General features: G+C 35.8%; 1 protein-coding gene and 1 pseudogene across 2 annotated transcripts in view; one reads left to right on the top strand and one right to left on the bottom strand.

Annotated features, from left to right (window-relative positions):
• Positions 1–360: 360 nt before the first annotated feature.
• LOC137254081 (uncharacterized) overlaps positions 361–20430 on the bottom strand; it is a 58853-nt gene continuing 38783 nt past the window's right edge. The window contains exons 4-5 of one of the 2 annotated variants that reach the window (XM_067791785.1): positions 3032–3112; positions 361–2963 (exon numbers count right to left, since the gene is read on the bottom strand). In XM_067791785.1, coding sequence (XP_067647886.1) covers positions 1183–2963; positions 3032–3112 — 1862 coding nt within the window. In that variant the 3' untranslated portion in view covers positions 361–1182. The remainder of the gene's footprint in view (positions 2964–3031; positions 3113–20430) is intronic. The other variant, XM_067791786.1, reaches the window with a different exon arrangement.
• LOC137254019 (T-complex protein 1 subunit eta-like) lies at positions 7505–8815 on the top strand (annotated as a pseudogene).

Below are 20430 nucleotides of genomic sequence, written 5' to 3'. Positions count from 1 at the left end.
CTGCACGCTACGAATTTTCAATCCAAATGGCGCTTGATGCTTTCTGCTTGTGTGGTGGCCGGACAAGCGACAATCACCGGACACGCACACAACCACCCGTTGCTATGGTTACCAGCAGCATTTTTTGTGCCGGCCAGCCAGCATTAACCTAAGCAAAAATTTACCTATGGACCAAATTTCAACCAAATCACCAAACAAGTAAGCCTTCGCCATTCAAACTAAATAATACACAATTCGAGCTTCTCCAAGTATTTTATTTTTTTGTGTTTGATAACGTTCATCCTAATGTCGAATACTGCACAAAAGAATTATGTTGATGCACACTCTGATCCTAATAATATAGTAATTGAGGGCAGCTAATTATTATATTATTATTTTATTTATTTATTTACCAGGGCAAAAGAAGCGCTATGCCTTCTTTACCAAAGATAAGGAGCACTAGTAAGAACACCTTCGGCTCGCTTTTCTTTTTTTTTTTTTTTTTGTATACATTCGATAGGAATTACTTAGATTCACTTAAACTTATAATTAACACTATATTAATTTCCTAAGACTCGTTCATCTATGGATTTTATTAATTTTATCTATGGATGCAACATCTGGAGTTTTAACAATCTGGTAGGGCTCATTTTGTCGAATAGGTTTGCTCTCGTTGCAGAGAAATATAGACATCTGTCGAGAATATGGATCACAGTCTGTTTCCCTGTTACAGAAAGGGGCACTGTGTTATACCCATACCTTTGAAAATTTGCGCATGTGTAATAATCGTGTATCCTATGCGTAGTCGGATAACTGTATTCAATTTGTTACAGCTGACTTCGAAAGGGAAAGTAGCCGGTCTTCCGTTGGTGTTTATGTTTGCGTAGTGTTTTCCGATTTTGTGTTTTGCAACTCGATTGTGCCAGCCTGACGATGTCTAATTTTGAGATTATGTTTTGTGCCATGAGTGGCTCTTTAGCTGCGAATTTTACTCTTTGGTCTGCGACTTCACTTCCAGGTATTGATACGTGGCTTGGGACCCACATAATCGTTATGAGGTCATTCCTTCTAAAAGTGTTTTACGTATTGATAATACCAAATACATTAGCTAAGTTGCGATTGGCATTTGGAATGGATACACGTTTCTGAAAACCGTAATGTGAACTTGCATAGATTCCATAATTCAAGTTATTTCCAACGTGTTTATTCGTCATCACTTCCTTCGCTTGCCAATCCATAATCTTTGGCATTTGCATCCTTTTGCAGGTTTTCATAGAACTCACGATGTTCGGGGCCTATAAATTCTATCAATTTCATTAAATCACTGAATTTTGCATCAGTAATTGGCCTTCCTAAAGGAAACAGTAATGGAGTCGAAGCCAATTTGAGTGCATCATCGGAAACATTATTCCTATTTATCTCAATTTTTTTCATTACTTTAAAATCGTCGAAAGCAAAAATAGTCATCGGATGCGCACGGTGGTTTTGAATTTTTCTGATTTTTTCATTATTTAGGTCTTTTTTGACGTTTATTATCAATTTGTTAAGTTCTTCAGCAGATATAAAATCGCATATTTCCATTTTTGTTACGGTAAATTGCGGATGTGTCTGTTTTGCAATTCTTATAATATCAATCCACTTATCAGGCGTTTCAATACACTGGTACATTTCCGCTATTCGCTCTATTATTAAGAATTGTTTGTCACACATATTGTAATTGTGCCCAGATAAGAAAAATTTTTGCTCAATTAAATCAATATCACTATTCGCCAAAAAATGTTTGATTAAAAGCGTTATTTTTAGGCTTCGATTGAGATCACCACACGAATTGGAATATAACATAATATGTTTCACATCTCTCGATAAATGCATTCGGAAATGTTTTATAAGGCACGATGCGATTTCTTCGGCGCCACGAGATGCTATGTTCTCGGACCAGACGTACATGTAAGCTTTATCATGCCCATCAGCTCCATTGACTATGCACAGGTTGTAAGTCCAAAGCTGGTGCTTGTCAAATGCAATGTTGCTGGAAAAGGACGGAGTTTCTAACGCTTTCTGTAAATCAAAAACTAAAACCACCGTTTTATTTTCAAGTTTTGCTTTCTCGATATCTTTCGAAAGTTCTTTCTGAATTTGTTGTGGAAGTTGATTGTGCAGCTTTTGATTTTCCTCAATACTGTTTCTTTCATTTGCAGTTAAATTTTCCTTTTTTAACATTACATTAAACCTATTGCAAGTCATACATTTACCTGAACAAGAGTCTTTAAATGTCAAATTAAATTCATTTAATATTCCAGAAATAAAATGTTTGGAAACAGGTTTTTGTTCTTCTGGTTGTCTGGAAGATGTGACTATTTTCCATCTACATGAATATTCGTTGTAAACTTTACTTAAACTCAATCCCTCCTTAAGGTATTTCTTTTTGGTGGACGACCGCCCAAAGCGTGACTCATAAGAGGGGAGTGAGTTTATAAAATTTCTGACAAAATTTACTTTTTCATCGCTTGGCTTCAATCTAGGGCCGCGCCCTGGTTTATAGTACTTATTAAAAGGGTCCTTTAGCCATCTATAAAAAGTTGCAGGTATGATTTGAAAAAGTTTTAAGAGAAAATTGCGGCATATTTCGTGAGAAATACCAAAGTTATCAGTTAAATGATACTTATAGGAACCATCAATGTTTCTGTGTTTACACCCTGGCATATTTTTAATATTTATTTTGATATTCCTATTTTTGAATGTATGTTTCTTAGCTGTTGATGATATCATCAAAATTTGTTCTGCAAGGTTTGAATTGTTATATGTTTGGAATAACTCTTCTTGTCGTTGAGGTGTTATCTTGCTGCTACACTGAAATCTGCAGGGACATGAAACTTGCTTAAAACTTTTATTATTTGCCCTCTTCACTTCGGTAGCTCCTTTTTGCACGTTTTTAAGGTTTTTATCCACTCGGGAGAGCGTATATACTTCTTCGTCCGATGAAGCTAAAAATATATTATATACCATGTAATGGATACAAATATTTGTTTTGTTGATTCAGTAAGTCAAATACCTTGAGAATTTGTAGAACTGTTAGTTGTATTTGATGAAATTTTAGTATCAAGTTCTCCATCATCTGAAAAATTATTCAATTCTTTATCAAACAATTTTGAAATACTTCATTATTATTTATTAAAAATTGGCGCTTGCACCCCTTAACGATTTTTACATTCTCTCAACAATGTGCTTTAATAATCTCTTCCCTTCGCGATAACTGACGACCAAATCATTCTCCAACTGTTTTCTTAAACGCAACAGGGACATTCTTTTACCCTACTGCCACCGGTGCGTGAAACGGGAAAAAACCATATACACGAAACAGCACTGCTACAACAACATATAGACACATAGCATAAGCTTAATAAGGGGTAAGACCGTTATTTACTTAAAAGAAAGTTAAACTTACAGCTGAATTCAGTAAGCCGTCTCGGGTTACTATCAGAGACGTTTTAAGATGAAAATCAGTTTTGAGACAACAAAAACCGGTCACTAATTTGTGAGCTGGGCAGATCACAAATATAAAAATTACAGCAAAGTATGAAAATTATTTGCCAAAAGCGCTTTATAGATACTTATTTCATTTAAAAATTTTTAAATCAACAAAGAAAAGGTTAAAAAAATTGTAAAAATCGATTTCAATGTGCCGCCGCTGAGTTTCGAAAAACTTGCCCTTTTCGAGGAGCACGCCAGGACCGACGATGACCAAACGTCAAGAAAGTGAAGAAGTATGCGGCCAACAAAATCCAGCACTACAGCAGGCAGTGAACCACCAAGGCAGATAGCGGAGAAAAGCAACACCGCGGTAGGTTGTGTTGTTGTTGTATAAACGATAAAGACACTCCCCGAAGGCTTTGGGGAGTATTATCGATTTTGATGGTCCTTTGCTGGATATAGATCCGCTACGTTCCGGTAACAAAGCACCATTAAGGTACTAGCCCAATCATCTCGGGAACGATTAATATGACCACACTAAACCTTGTAGGCCATTCCCACCCTCCCCATCCCCTAGTTCCATGAGGAACTTGGGGTCGCCAGAACCTCGCCTGCTAAATACGAGTATGCTACATTCATATTTGTAACAGGATTCCCCTCTCGTAGATGAGGTTGCCAATTGGGTTGCGGAAGCTTTGAAGCTATAAAGCTTTGTATTGCGCTTATCAACCCCTTGAGTCCCCACCGCGGTGGGTCAATCAACACCGTGAAGAGAATACGGCCATCGGGACTCAACACCACAGTGGGCAAAGCACCACGAAAACGGAGAGCTGCGCCAAACCACACCAAGGTGGGTTGATCACCACTGGTGGACCAAGACTACTGCTTGTAGACTGCAAGGACGAGGAAACAGCCAAATGGTTGACCAGGATTACACCAACCCTATACGGTTGGGAGGGCTCTAGCCTTATTACGAGGAAAGGGGATGATATACTGCCGGCGCATACCGTCACTATGTATCTCCCCAGGCGTACCGATTAGAGTTGGGTCGTTTCGTTCTGAACTTGTTCAATTGACCGGGTCTCTCAACTGAACAAGTAAACTATATCTTCGATTTCGGTTCTATTTGTTCTTTTAGTTCTTTCTCTCTACTCGTTCGCTAACATTGTAAATTCATACATACATATGTACGTAAAATTTCACAGTGAGCACGAATGTCGATGATGCCACTTACATTAAAGATATGTATGTATGTGTGGCACTGCTACAAAAAGATATGTGTGGACTATTTATAAAAAACATCTTTTGTAAGAAACTAATTATTACATTTATTAACCTTGGAAAGTTCATATTTACAATTTGTGTCTGTACTCTTTCAACTTCCTGGATCTTCCGAAATTTGTAACTTTTTTTGAAGTTAATTATACATATGTATATATTAGGCCGGGTCGATTTGTGGAGAGGCAAAAAAAATCGCCCACTGCTTTGTGAAAATCATATTCTAGGGATCAAAATAAGAAACTTTGCCGAAGGAACCATACCTCTAAAACGAATTCTGATGTCCCCCCCTTTGGGTCGTAGGGGCAAATTTTGAAAAATCCCACTTTGAAATGCCTATGTTTTTTCTTTTTGGAGTTTATTTTTCTCTTCAGAAATTTATTTAGTCAGAACATATGTAAATGAAAAAATGAATTTAACTTAGTAATAGAAAAGAAATTAAAAAAAATTATTAGAAATTAGCGTTTTTACAACCCCCTTTTAAAACCAAGGCATCACCGTGATGCATTTGCATGTCGTAAACATAGTTGTGTGGGTTTTATATTCAATCGTTTTAAAAAAAGAAGGTATCACTGTGACACAATTGCAGATCGTAAAATTGCTTGTGTTGTTTTTTTTGAGCCACCACAAGACACAGCAGGTAGAATTGAAATTGCCCCTACCCAAAAGTTCGACCCAAAGGGGGGACATCAGGATTCGTTTTAGAGGTATGGTTCCTTCGGCAAAGTTTCTTATTTTGATCCCTAGAATACGATTTTCACAGAGCAATGACCGATTTTTAAATCGACCCGCCCTAGTATATATATTAACTTATTTATTCATAACACATTTAAATATACCTACACCAAGCAAATTTGCTTAAAAAAAGGAAGAGATGAACAAAAAGAACAACTTGTTCGTTCATCAGAAAAAGAACGAAAGAACCGAATCTCTGAAATGAACGAAAAAGCACAACTCTAGTAACGATCAGCAATACGCATTCAAACTGCTGAAGGCACAGAACAACTTCTTAAATCAGCAATAGTACCGAGGCGGGAGGCTTACGGCCAAACGTGGCAATTGATCAGACATCGTTTAGCAAAATAAAGGTGAACTACCGGTTCAGCTTCGTCTCGGTCAGGCCCTGGAAGCAAAAAGCCCCAGCCAGCATGGGACACACCCATACACAAGCTCCCTCAACTGAAGAGCAAGAGAGTCTAAATCTAGAAGACCTAGGGTTGGAGCAGCAACGAGAGAAAACCCTGCGGCTGTCCGGTGAGGACAAGCCGATAAGGCTTCAGCACTGATCGGCCCACACACAAAGGTTGCCCAGATCAAGCTGCTTCGGCAGTGGTAGCACGCAGGTTCGCTTCGGAAGATCTGGGCAAAGCACTTATCCAAGAACCTTGGGTGCATTACGGTCAGGCCTACAAGAGAAAAAATTTGGGATCTTTCTCTGGAAACACCAAGAGCGTGTGTAGTGCTTAACAACTGTATTAACTATTTCTGAATCACAGAGATTATGGATGAGGACCTCGTAGCAGTTTAGGCGATGATGCACATACGAGGGGAGTCCAAGAGCATCGTCTTCGCTTAGCGGGAGATAGCCACTGTAGGGATCCTTTTAATATATTATAGATTTTACCTGTTAACTTTATATACTTTGTGAATTCATTATTTTATGTTCAATAATTTTATTTTCGTTATTTTGATTTTTCAAATATCAAAATTTTTTAGTCTGTTGAAAATATTTATAAAAATAAAAACAAACATCAACACCAGCCATTTGGTGGCCTTGAGCAACATGGTCCTCTAGGTATGCCGCTCGCATCTACTGGACCAGGTGGAGCAATGACACCACATCCAGTTATGCCAAGGTATATACAACAGCAACAGCAACCGGGTTATGCAATGCCACAACATCCGGGCTATCCACCAGAACCTGGTCCACCTGGTTGCCCTCCACAACCTCAACAGCCAGGTTATCCTCTACAACAACCAGGTGATTATAGGGGTCAAATTATGCCACCAACACAACCTGGACAGGCGCCATTGCCCAGTCAGCCTCCCATGCGGGTTAACCCCAATACCCGCACGTCCTGGTTATAATGTATGCTAATATATTTCAAATATTGCTGATGATTATTTTTGTATTATTTTCTTTAGAAACCACCTGCACCTGGTACTTGTATATATCTACAGCCGCAACAGTATGATCAAGCCCAACGCCGTTCAGATCCCGATCATATGCCAAATCCGATAAACGTTATCACTGAAAGTCAGCGCCAGGCATGCTTAACGAACGAAACGATATCATTTCGTTACGATAATCAACGTTAATAAACGAAACGAAGTCATTTCGTTTCGTTTATTAACGTTAAGAACGCCAAATTAACGTTAATTTGACGATCTTAACGTTAATAAACGAAACGAAGTGACTTCGTTTCGTTTATTAACTTTGATTATCGTAACGAAATGATATCGTTTCGTTCGTTAAGCATGCCTGGTCAGCGCTGGTGGTGCTTTTATTACTAATGAACAGGGTTTATTACCACCATTGGTGACCACAAAATATGTGGTACAAGATCGGGGTAACTCCTCGCCACGTTACGTTAGGTATTGATATTCGAAATTAATGTTTTGTTTGGCAATTACATTGATCTTTCTCGTTTGCAGGCCTTTTTGTATTGCATACCTGCAACAGCTGATTTATTAAAAACAACAGCTTTGTCCTCTAGACTTACCATCTCACCAATGGCACGCACGGTTGAGGGTGAATATGAGCCACCCAATTTAAATTTTGCTGAATTGGGTCCAATTAGATGTAATCGTTTGCAAGGCTATGCAATTTGTAGATGCTGGTCGTCGTTTCTAATGTCTAATGTGTAAAGTAACAACAGATGGTAAAAAAATCTTTCACTTTTACTTGTGTTCATTGATACATATTTTTTCTCAACAGTGCCAACTGAATATTTCCAACATTTGGGCCACACCGGACAGCGTGTCGATAAATATGAACGTCCTGAACTTGTATTGGGTACATATGAGTTTTTGTGTAAAAAATGTTTGGGTACCGATAGCTCTCAAAGTAAACCACAACTCATATCCAACATCAATGACTCGCAATCAATTGTGGACGCTGTGCGCACTACATTGGGTCCACGCAGTATGGACAAGCATATTGATTCCAGTGGTACGGCCACAATTTCAAATGATGGTGTAACCATTATGAAACTATTGGATATTGTGCATCCAGCCGTAAAACTCTAGTCGACATCGCCAAATCTCAAGATGCTGAGGTAAGTTTTTTTATATATTAGAATGTGTAGAATAAAAATGTTTCTCTTATCAGGTCGGCGATGGCATCACTTCAATAGTACTTTAAGCAGCTGAAATCTTAAAACAAGTTAAGCCATATGTTGAGGAAGGCGTGCATGCACGTATCATCATTAAAGCTATACGTAAAGCATTACAATTATGCATGACCAATATATGACATGACAAACTTATCAACAAAAAGATTTCTTTTCTAAAAGGGTTGTGGACGCTGTACTTTCCTTTGATGAACCCTACGTCATACACATATAAATTCGCATTATTAAATATAGAATTGGAATTCAAGGCTGATAATGCTGAAGTACGTGCTGATAATGTTCAAGGGTGTCAGAAAATTGTTGATACTGAATGGCGTATTCTGTCCAATAAACTAGCTAAGTAAGGCGCCAATGTTGTGTTATCTAAACTACCAATTGGTGATGTTGCTACACAGTATTTTGCAGATCATGATATGTTCTGTGCTGTTCGTGTATCAGATGAAGATTGGAAACGTACAATGAAAGCTTGTGGTGGTGCTGTTATGACTAGAGCTAATGATATTAATTCGAGTGTTTTGGGTCAATGTGATTACTTTGAAGAACGTCAAGTTGGTAGTGAACGTTTCAACATTTTCCAAGGTTTGATAGTGGGTTTGACATTAATTTTATTTTCATAGTTTATAATTATTTAAAGGTTACGTTAATGACGAGTTCTCCATAACAAATGTCTAATTGCCGCAAAGCCCTTTTAAACTAGGAAACAGAATTAATTCCCAACTTTACTTAACTTTTTTTTGATGGACCTATGTTGCCCGGCTAGCTTCGTAGTAGGACTTTGAGACTCTTATCTCAGGGGTGAGTCGTGCCCCACGTTGCTTGTCGTCGGAGGTCCCTGGCAGTGGCTTCCCACAGATGATCCGGTTTCCTGTTCGCTTCGTCGTCAGGTCTTCAAAGCGAAGCAGGTTTGTTACGGTCTGCTGTTATGGTCTACGGTTACGGTCCACTTGGGAGCGTTTTCGTGCGAACACACCTAATGACTAGTGATGGGACCAAAAAGTTGCGATGCAATAATATCGAAACAAGAAAGAAAAGACCGGCGATCACTAGCGAAAAAAAACCACGAGTTTCCGGCCGTAGAACACCAAAAAGAGTTCGAATTAGCTTTTTACTTGCGCAGTTAATCGAAAATTTTTATAAAACCTAAAAGGTTTATCGTAAAACTAGTCCTATAAGGCGTTATACCAACGAACATGTATTGATTTTACGTGGGAGTGCCGAACAATTTTTGGAAGAAACTGAGCTTTGTTACATGATGGTATAATGATTGTGCGGCGTACAATTAAACATTCTGTTGTTGCTGGTAAGTCAAAATACAAATTGCAAAAAATGTCTAATCTTAAATTGTTAAGTAATATTGTGAAAAGATTGTGTCTACTACGCAAGAAAAAACTATAAAATTTGTGTTAGTAAAATGATAATTATTGCTTTTGGTTGTTAGTTTTGAGGCATCATCTTCGAATGCCTTCTGATCGTATATGTCGGGTCTTTTGCCAACTACCTGTAAGGCGTTAAACTGATCAGTAACGACGCCGTGGACTCGTTCAGAGTAATGTATCTCAGTTCTATCACAAAACAATCAAAACATGTTTGTACACCAAAGTAAACGAGGGACTCAAGGGGTTGATAAGCGACAAAGCTTTATAGCTTCAGAGCTTCCGCAACCCAATTGTCAACCCCGTCTACGCGAGAGGAATCCTGTTACAAATATGAATGTTTATCAGGCGAGGCTCTGGCGACCCCAAGTTCCTCGTGGAACTAGGGGGTGGGGCGGGATGGCTTAGATAGTTTAATGTGATCATATTAATCGTTCCCGAGATGGTCGGGCTAGTACCTTAATGGTGCATTGTTATCAAAACGTATCTGATCTATATCCGGCAAAGGACCATCACCATCGATAACAAATCGGCTAGCCAATTGCTTTATAAGTGGTAATGAGCGTTTATTTATCTTTACCCCAAGTACTGCCAGCAAAAGATTTGAGGATTTTATTACGGCTCTGGATTTTCGGTACAATTGCGGCTGCATGCTCACCAAAATGTAGATCCTGATCGAACGTCACACCCAAGATTTTGGGGTGTAAAACAGTCGGTAGCGTAGTGCCAATGACGTGGATGTCCAATGATGATTTGGTCGGTGACAATTTGAGGTTTCGCGAGGCGACAAAACCGGAGAGATCAGGGAGATAGCTGTTTATTTTATTACAAAGCTCATCGATGTAGGAAACAATAGTATAGACGTAGGAAACAATAATGACTCCTTCTGGTGGTGAAAATAGCTATTGGTAGAAGTTAAACAGAAGTAGGGATAGGACACCGGTTTGAATATGAGTTTTTTTGAAGTTATTGCAAAAAAAGCGTTGAGGATTTTGAATATCTTACAAGGTACCTTCGTACATGTTTCTGAGAATGAAGAATGATTCCTATTCAAACTCAATTTTCACCAGGACAAGGCTGCTGAGACTTTGCTATACTTTAACATACAATATTTTACCCCTTTTTAGCACAACTATAATTTTTTATTTTTTTAAATTTTATAAAATGTTTCTTCCTCTACAGTTCAGCATATCTTTTGCCAACACAGTCAATTCCCACCAATGGATATTGCGGCGCGCGATTGACCAACAAGACGATTCCACGACACCTTTGAGTATTCTTGATCTGAAAATTAATATGCAACGAATTTGTACAACAAACGAACAAACACACAATGAAATAATCTTGATTAAAAAGTATCTAATAATTCTAAGATTTTTCCTACGTTCCTATTCTAAGCTTTTTATGCTCTATTAAAAAATATTCAACAATCGCATAAAGTTTGCAAAGATTTTTAAAGGAATTCAATTGCAACGAATTTGTCAATAATTTTTAACCAAACCTTATAAACTAGATGTATAATAAAAAATATTTTGAATATAAATATTTGCTGATAAATTTAACTGACCGTACCTATACCATCAACTAAATGGTCCTTATAAATATTGTAATCACATAATTCAAAACAAAAAATTACTATGGGTACCAACGTTTATTATTGCAAAATCACGAAAAAAAGAAAATTGCATAAAGTACCCTCAATGTAAAATTATTCCACTGAATGTATATATCGCTTTCTAAACTAAAAAATGTGAAAACTTAAAAAAAAAAAAAATTTAATCGGTATTTAAGTGTAAATCGATCCATGAAAGCATCGTAAAATAACTTATGTTTTTTTTGGTAGTTAACGTTATCGTTTAGCCTGGTTTTGTTAAGAATTTTGTTATTTTTGTGGTATAAATCAACATTCAACACAAAGCTTCTCTGATTATGAGTTGCAATACTTTTTGGTTTAGGTTGCGATATGTAAAATTACATATTTTTGTACACAGTTCTAAAATGTAAAGGAAAAAAATTTATTATTGTCTATTAATGAAATTATTAAAAAGATATTGTTATATTAATGATATAGAGAAGCGCCAACACGAATGCAAGTGGTTTCAAACCTCTGGTAGGCAATTCACCACTTTAACTGTCAGAAAAAATGTGAAATTGTTCATTTTATGTAAAAAAAATTTGAAAGTAGCAATTGAAGCTCTGAAAGCTCGGGAATTTCAATTGAAGTTCAAAAAATTACAATTGAAGTTCACAATTTTCAATAGAAGTTCATTAAATTATAATTGAAGCTCAGGAATTTCAACTGCAGTTCAGAAAATTACAACTGAAGTTCAGAAAATTGCAATTTAAGTTCAATTATAATTTTCTGAACTACAAACAGAAATTCTGAACTTCAATTATAATTTTCTGAACTACAAATAGAAATTCTGAGCTTGAGTTTAAATTTTCTAAACTTGAATTGAAATTTTTGAACTTCAATTGTAACTTTCGAACCTCAATTGCAGCTTTCTGAACTAAAATAAAAAAGGTATAGTATTAAAATTGGCGAATTACAAGTCAACTTACTCAAATTGTGAATTGCCTACTCGCGATTTGATGGTTTACTGCAACGAATAGTTCTGTTAGTTCTTCTCTTTTGTTTTCTATATCATTAATTAATTTATTTAAGTTTCCCTTAACTTTGTATGCATATTTTCGCATACAATAAAATTTGTATTTATGGCTCACCAACAAGACTGAAAAACTATTCCTTAAGACTTAAGACTTATAGTTAATAATTTACAACTATTATAAATAATCTAATATATTATAAAAATGTTGAATAAAAGAAATGTTAATGGATTTGAATTAAATAAATGTTTTATTTATATAGCAGTATAATCCAAGTAAAAAAACGGTCATAATACTAGTAAAAAGGCGGTCATATTACCGTAAAAATACTGCCAAAATACTCGTAAAGTTTTAGATATATAACTTAAAAAATGACTGCCATAACGTGAATGTAAGAACAGTGCAGCACTATAGTTTATTTACATTTCGATAACCTAATACCGCATATGTGTGAGCAGTATGGACAATCACAAAAATAGGTACGACGGAAGGACTGTTCACAAAAGTGCCCGACGCCCTGTACAAATGCTACTTAACGATTTACATCGACACAGATATTAGTCATTTTACTGGTCAATTTACGGGTACATTTTTGCTGGGATGTTACATTTCGCAAGTTGAAGTTCAACGGTTATTTAAATATATTAACGTCGTTTCTAATATTCAACGCTTTAAATTCAATAGAAGAATTCAACTTTATTGTGCAAAATTGTATACTAGTTTTTCGTGTTTTAAGTGTTCACATCGAGCGCGGCCACGTTCCCTTTAACCTCTCAGTTGATGATGATTGATGATCTGAGTACGCGCGTTAACCCCCTATTTGTGCAACTCAACCAGCTACAATCGAAATAATCGCCGATGTACTTCTGTGGTACAATCGGTGCAAATCGGTGCAATAACAACCCCACCAACAACAAGCGCCACATTCACAAATTGGTCGTGCTTTTCGTCATTCGAACTCGCAAGCGCAAATCTATCGCGCTATATGAGTTCAACAAAAATTTCTGAAAAGCGACATTCGGTTGTGCAGTTGTTTAAGTGTGACCGTTATTTCTATCGGGCAAACAGAGTGAGAATAAGGAGCAAAATTTGTGGTCACTACCGCCTCGAAAACTAGAAGAAACATAGCTGTCAAATTTGACTTCGCTGATTGAGCAGAAAAACAAACAAACATCAGTTGCAGCAACAAACGTTGATTTTCTATGCCATAACATTTCGTATTAGACCATCTGAAGAAAAAGTAATAGTTATTCAAAATTTTGAGCGCCCGAAGACAATTAAACAGACACAAAAAATTATTGGGATGGTTAACTACTACCATCGGTACATACCAAAATTAGCGGAGTTACGTCAAAATTATATGACTTCATAAATCAGACAAGTAAAAGACGTGACAAGACTTTAATTTGGGATGACATAATAAATAAGGCTTTCGAGAGCATTAAAGAAAAGTTTGCCTCTACGACATTGTTGAACCACTTGAGCAAAGATGCAAAACTTCCTTTAAATGTAGATGCTTCTAACACAGCAATTGGTGGTGTCATACATCAAACGTTTAATGGGATTTCAGAACCTCTTGCTTTCTTTTCAAAAAAACTCTCTTCATCTGAAACTAAATACAACGCATTTGACAGAGAACTACTAGCTATTTATTTAAGCATTAAACATTTCAGAATCCTTTTAGAAGTGCGAAATTTTAAAGTTTTCACTGATCACAAACCTTTAATATTTGCTTTAAGTGCAAAGACGGAAGGAAGCCCCATACAAACTAGACATATGGCGTTTATTGCACAGTTCACTACTGATATTCCGTATATAAAAGGTAAAGAGAATGTTGTAGCTGACGCATTATCTCGAGCTTTTGAAGTCGAAGCTATTAAAAATTTAGAATTAAATTTCAAAATTTTGCAATTTGAACAAAGTCAAGACAAGGAATTAAATGAGTTAAAATCTTCAGATAAATCGCACAATCTTAAATTTCTTGAAGTTCCATTATTAAATTTCAATATTTGGTGCGAAATGACAGTTGAAAGTACTAGACCATTTGTACCGAATAATTTACGAAAGACCGTGTTTAATATGCTATATGGGATTACGCATCCTGGGGTTAGAGCTACACGTCGTCTTATTATCAAAAAATATTTTTGAAAAAAATGTGCAAGGAATTTAACATTTGGTCGAGAGAATGTATAAATTGTCAAAAATCTAAAGTAAATCGTTAAACCAAATCTCCAGTTACCAAAATTCTAATATCTTACAAAAGATTTGAACATATCCATTTAGATATTGTCGGACCACTGCCTAGTTCAAAAGGACATCGTTATACATTTTGATACTACCGACTGTTTTGTTTTTATGTATAATTTTCTATTTATCGGGTTTCCAGTCAAAATAATTAGAAAAACGCCTTTATTATTTTATTGCCGACGTTTCGACCGTTTATTGTGGTCTTCTTCAGGGCTTAAAAATCTGCGATCTTCTTCGTCAGGTTTTTCTTTATATATATGTTTTGAAATAAAACATAGTCACTTTAATGCTCAATTAAGGAAACGGAAATTATTTTACAATTTAAAATTACTATTTTCAATAGACAACCCACAATTTATACTTCAAACTCTCATCGTTATATTTTAACAATAATTGATAGATTTACAGGTTGGCCAGAGGCTTATGCATTAAGAGAAATTTCAGCAACAGTAGTTGCAAAAATTGTTCAACGTGCTGTCGTGCTGTTCGCACGCGTTTTGTCTGTGCTTATGTCTCTATTTACTTTTATCTAAACTAACAAATCAGTTGATTATAGTGATGGAAAGGGCCTATTTTTGTTTGCCTTTACATAATTCTAATGTGATTACTCGATTGAGATAGTGCCTCTAATAAGCTGTGCTAAAAACTAAAATTCTATGTGCAATATAAGCATATAATTTTATTATTATGCCTTGTATGTGCGGACAGAAAGTGGACAGAAACCATCATCCTAAAAACCAGTGTGCAGAGTGCAACAACTTCTCCTACATGAAATGTGTTGGTATCTTACCGGCCGATGTCAAATTTCTGTACAGCTCTGAGTAAAAATGAGCCACGCACTGAGGTAGAAACAAAAAATGTTCCAAATATTCCAGATGTTTGGCTAACAGGCGTTATCGTGCTATTGACCATTGCAATAGCTACGAAACTCAAAAAGTATATGAAAGTTAAATATAGGCAGTTGAAAAATGGTCAAGCACGTACTTAATATTCAAATTTAGCACCCTAAACCCTTTAGAACTAAATCCAATTTTGAGGTAGAGCAGCAAACCGTTGCAAACAGTAAACCCCAAAATGTTTCATTTAAAAGCAAAGTTTCTTAACACAGTTTTACCAACGCTGTCCAAGTCCAATAGCAAATCAAGAATTTGCATAATTTTCTTTTGGATGCTCATGATGTCTTTACACAACCCAAAAATACCCATGAAGCAATACCAATATCGATATTTACAAATAGTGGTAATTTAGACCCCAGCCACGATATAAAATGTTTTTTAAATAAAAATGTAAGTACTTCATATTCGTCTAAATAGTTATATACCCATTAGACTGGGTCGAAAAAAAAAGTTGCTAATGTCCGCCCCTAAATTTGAAGATTATGTTCAGAGGGTTTCGGAAAAATTTTTTTTAATTTTTTTTGATCCTTCGAAATAAGCCAAAAAGGTTTTTTCGTTGTAACATGGTTATATGACGTCCGATTTTTAAAATTGATATGTCATTATTTTGACCTTGAGAAGCTTCACATTTGCGCTAAATGCCCTTTTAAGCTATGAAGTCGTTTTCGCATGATTAGGTCAGCTAACAAAATTCTACATTTCGAAATTTTATTTTATTTTTTTGTTAACGCGTTCCGCAAATTCGGGGTAAAATTTTGTTAGCGGACCTTATCATGTGAAAACGACTTCATAACTTAAAAGGACATTAAGCGGAAATGGTATAACCAAGTTACAACGAAAAAACCTTTTTGGCTGTATTTCGAAGGATCAAAAAAAAATTTTAAAAAATTATTCCGAAACCCTCTCAACATAATATTCAAATTTAGGGGCGGATATTAGCAACTTTTTTTTTTGTATGGGGACCAACCCAGTCTAATACCCATCATAAAAATTACCCTCAAAGAGTACATAGCTGAATGTCAGTGGAAACATGCAACACACCAAAAGATACCACAAGAGAAAAGAAAAATTTCTAACAGCAATAACAATAAAAATGAAAAAAAAAGTCACAAGAAAACATATATATAAAGCGCTATATAAATTTGCAACAATAAGACTAGTCGCGCTCGTTTTCATCTTAGGATAGAAAAATGGTAGCGTAAAAAATTCAAGCAACCTGATTGTTGAGGAAGTTATTGACTTAGGACAAAATTCGACCAGGCTGAAAAATGGCGGCAATCTAGGACTTTGAAAAATAAGGAAAAACACAGTTGTCCTGAGGGACAAATTGGTGAATAATAAATTTAAAAATAAGAAAAAGGTACCCAAGTTCTCTAAGATCTAATAATTGCACTAACCCTAGAGGTAGTGAAAGTGAATAATCCCGGTAAAAATAAAATAATTCTTCATAAATATCATGATGATTCTGTCTTGGTGGCCGCCGCAGAAATCCCATGACACATATAAGATCAAAAATATATTGCTGGAAAATACCAAAAATCTAAAAAGTATAAAGATATGAAATAATTTGATTGAAATTAGGCTTTCTGACCAATTTGTTTTGAAGTGGAAGTTATATAAACTCCACTTGTTCGACCCTACGTTTCGCTAGGCTTCCTATTCCTAGCTTCCTCAGGTGTGATCTATTTATTTGCAACAACAAATATACATTAGACATCAAAAACCGGTCATGGTACAAACATATAACAATACTTACAAAATTTATCTTAATGCTATTTTAAACTAAAGGGCAAAAATCAGTACCACTCTAAACTCATTGTCATACTAAGTTTTGATTATAAACATAAAATGTAAGTAGCTGCAATAAAGTCAGTATCTTCTTTGTTTTATACTGTGTTTTCTCTTTTTTCCATTATTCGCAAACTCTCCAATGTGTATCAATTCTGCCTTTTTTGTTTTTGTCTCTTAACTGGTATCATTGTCATACTAAGTTTTGATTATAAACATAAAATGTAAGTAGCTGCAATAAAGTCAGTATTTCTTCCTTGATTACTGTGTTTTCTCTTTTTTCCATTATTCGCAAGCTCTCCAATGTGTATCATGTTCTGCCTTTTTTGTTTTTGTCTATTATTTTTATGTTTATAAGATCAGCTGAGTGTCCAGTTGTAGTAGTGTGCTGTGATAAGGCGGTGGTGGTTTTCAACTTCCTTTTGTCGGCTTCATGCTCTTTAAGTCGGATTCCCATCGCTCTCTTAGTCGTCCCTATGTATAATTTTTCACACTTTTCGTTTTCTTTCCCTTTGCATGTGATTTCATATGGGGCTTTTTGCTTGTGGCTAGTGCGCGATTAGATCTGTATGCTAATGATATAGTTGGATTGTTGGTGGTGATTACCTTGCTGAGGTTCTGGGAGAGGATTGGAGTATATGTTGCGCTGAAATATTGCTTTGTTTCATTTTCTCTATGTGTTTTGTTTGTTATCGATTTCAGGTATTTTGTGTTCAGTTAAGCTTTTTATTAGAGTGCCTGTGTAATTGTTGTTTTTCAGTATTTTGTTTATTTTCTGAAGATTCGCATTCCAGAATTTTTTGTCGCTTATAGTTAGTACTTTATGTATTAGATTTTTTGCCGTATTTATTTTGTATTTTAAGGGTTGCGACGAATGAATATTTATTAAGCGGCCGGAGGATAAGGACTTCGTGTACCAGTCGAACGAGAGACTTCCATCATTTTTATCTTTGTATATTTTGGCGTCAAGGTAGGGAATGTTGCAATCGTTTTCTAGTTCATGTGTGAATTGCATTTTTCTGTGGTAATTATTCAGTGAATTTTGCATAATTTCGATATCTTTACGTTTGACAATTGCCAAGATATCATCTACGTATTTTACCAGACATTTTATTTTTATATTTGATTTTTGCTTTAGATTATTGAGAGCATTTTCAATGAGATTATCTAATATTATACCCGCAATTGTAGGGGAAAGTGGGTTTCCCATTGGCATACCAAATGTTTGCGCATAAACTTCGTTGTTGTCTAGTAAACAAAAACTTAAGATGTCGCGGAATTTGTTTTTGGGTATACTTGTCATTGTTTTTATTTTGTCCCATTTTGCATCCACTGTACTTTCCTTTTTACCCATTAGCTGAACTACTACTACTAATATAAACTACCTCGCTCTCACATCAATTACAGCTCCTAAATTTACCGTATAATTATTTGCAGATTACTTCTTTTATATGATTTAAGTTTTAAAATGAAAAAAAAAAACACCTTTGATAGTTAAAGTAAGAAAATATAAATAATTTATCTTTATTAGTTGTCAGAAATATCATATCAAAGACATATCTATTTACATTTTGTCAAGTCGTCACATTGACCAACACACTTATCGATCAGTCACGCTGACCGACATATTTGTCTGTTGGTCATAGTGACTGCTAAAATATTTATATGCATCTAATTACATGTGTCCATAAATAGGTCACTATAATAATAATATACTGACTTGGCATATATGCACTATGAATGTATGTACTTTTTAGTTTGTAAGTATTAGTGTAAACACATATTTGAAATGTAAGAAATTTTGTATAAGAGAAAGTATTTTCTAATAAAAATAAATTATTGTCAGACGCTAACCAACTCCGCTCGTCTATTAATTCTTTTCATATTTCAAAGGCTTTTTTTGCAAATCTTGTGCTACTCAGCGTCGCAACTCCTTTCGTTCACCCCCAAAACTAACTATGGATAATTCAATATCTGGCGTGAGCGTAAATTTACCTAAATCATCAACTTCTTTAAATTCTCCGATCGTCGCGAAACCGAAGCCCGGTGAATCTATCGCATGCATAAATTGGTTGCTGATCTACATGATAATAGCAATAAATAGGTGTTGGAACTCAAGAGTATTAATTCAATTATTTTCTCTGTTCAGCGCAATTTGGCACAAAAAAACAAGATATTTGCTGATTTAACTCTTGATGTGAAAAGCCTGCGTAATTCAATTGACGCCGCTGTCAATACATTTGCTTAGACCAACGTTTTATTAAAAGACAATAACAAAGTTATTTCGTCTCCTTTTGTTTTCTGAAAACATTCTGTCATGTACTGCTCCAAATATTTCTACTCTTACGCCTTTTATTGCTATTTATAATGAGAATGATGAAAATGCAGTTGCTTGCACTACACTCACAACAACATCGCTGTCATACGCGGCCTCGGTGGCTTCGACAGCTGAAATTACCGATAATGCTCTCTCACTGGATTCTTCATCTACCGCTAATGGTTGTGCTAAAGCGCATTCAATTGCTTGCTTGGCTTCAACTGCTGTGCCTGCGCCATCAGTAACTGAGTACTCTGCTAGTGTGGTTAGTGAGGCAAATATTGGACAATGGGCGACTGTGCCGAAAAAGAACCCCTTTCATTTTCATTTCATTTATTAGAAATTACATTAGTACAGTAAGATAATATATCTTTTATAGTACAACAAACAGTGTCATAGATATGTATTTAACAAGACTGAATAAAATTATGGGATAAAAAAGGGATACACAGTATTACTAAAGTTAATCTAAGTTAATGATGCTATACAAAGTTCAGTAGTAGTTATATAAAAAATATATATAGATATAGTAGACATATTAAAGACAGTTAATTAAAACTATACTCAAAGTAGACGACTTAGGAAAAAATTGAGTAAAAAAAAAAAAAAACAAAATGGTCAGATTAAGATTAATGTGTAGAGAAATAATTGAAAAGAATGCGCTTATAATTGCTTTGGTTTACATTGCTCCTTATTGCAGGTGGGATTGAGTTCCATATACGAATGGTGTTGACGAAAAAAAGCCTTGTAGAGACAACAAAATTGAAGTTGGGTACAACTATACTACATGACCTGAGAGTAGGGGTGAGATGTTGGCGGATCAAATAGACGAAACGACGTTCTGCACAATAAACGGAGACGCCCCCACACGTATGGTAGGAAGCTGTCATAGCTCGCCAGATATCTCAATCGTGAGCGCAGAACTCCTGCGTCAACTGGCAGCCGATGGTAACATTGGCATCCGACCACCTGCCCATACTTATTTCGTTCGAGCGTACCGCCGACTTCATCGTCACCGAAAAACGCACTTTCATAAACTTCAAAAAAGGAAAGTGGGAAGAATATAAATCTGCAACAGACAGCAGCTTTGCTGCCCTCCCTATCCCGACTGATGCCCGCCA

Source organism: Eurosta solidaginis, chromosome 5, assembly GCF_040869045.1.
Source record: "Eurosta solidaginis isolate ZX-2024a chromosome 5, ASM4086904v1, whole genome shotgun sequence".
In the NCBI taxonomy this organism is placed as follows: Eukaryota; Metazoa; Arthropoda; class Insecta; order Diptera; family Tephritidae; genus Eurosta; species Eurosta solidaginis.
The sequence above is the reverse complement of the archived record's forward strand: the minus strand, read 5'-3'. Positions and strand labels throughout refer to the sequence as shown.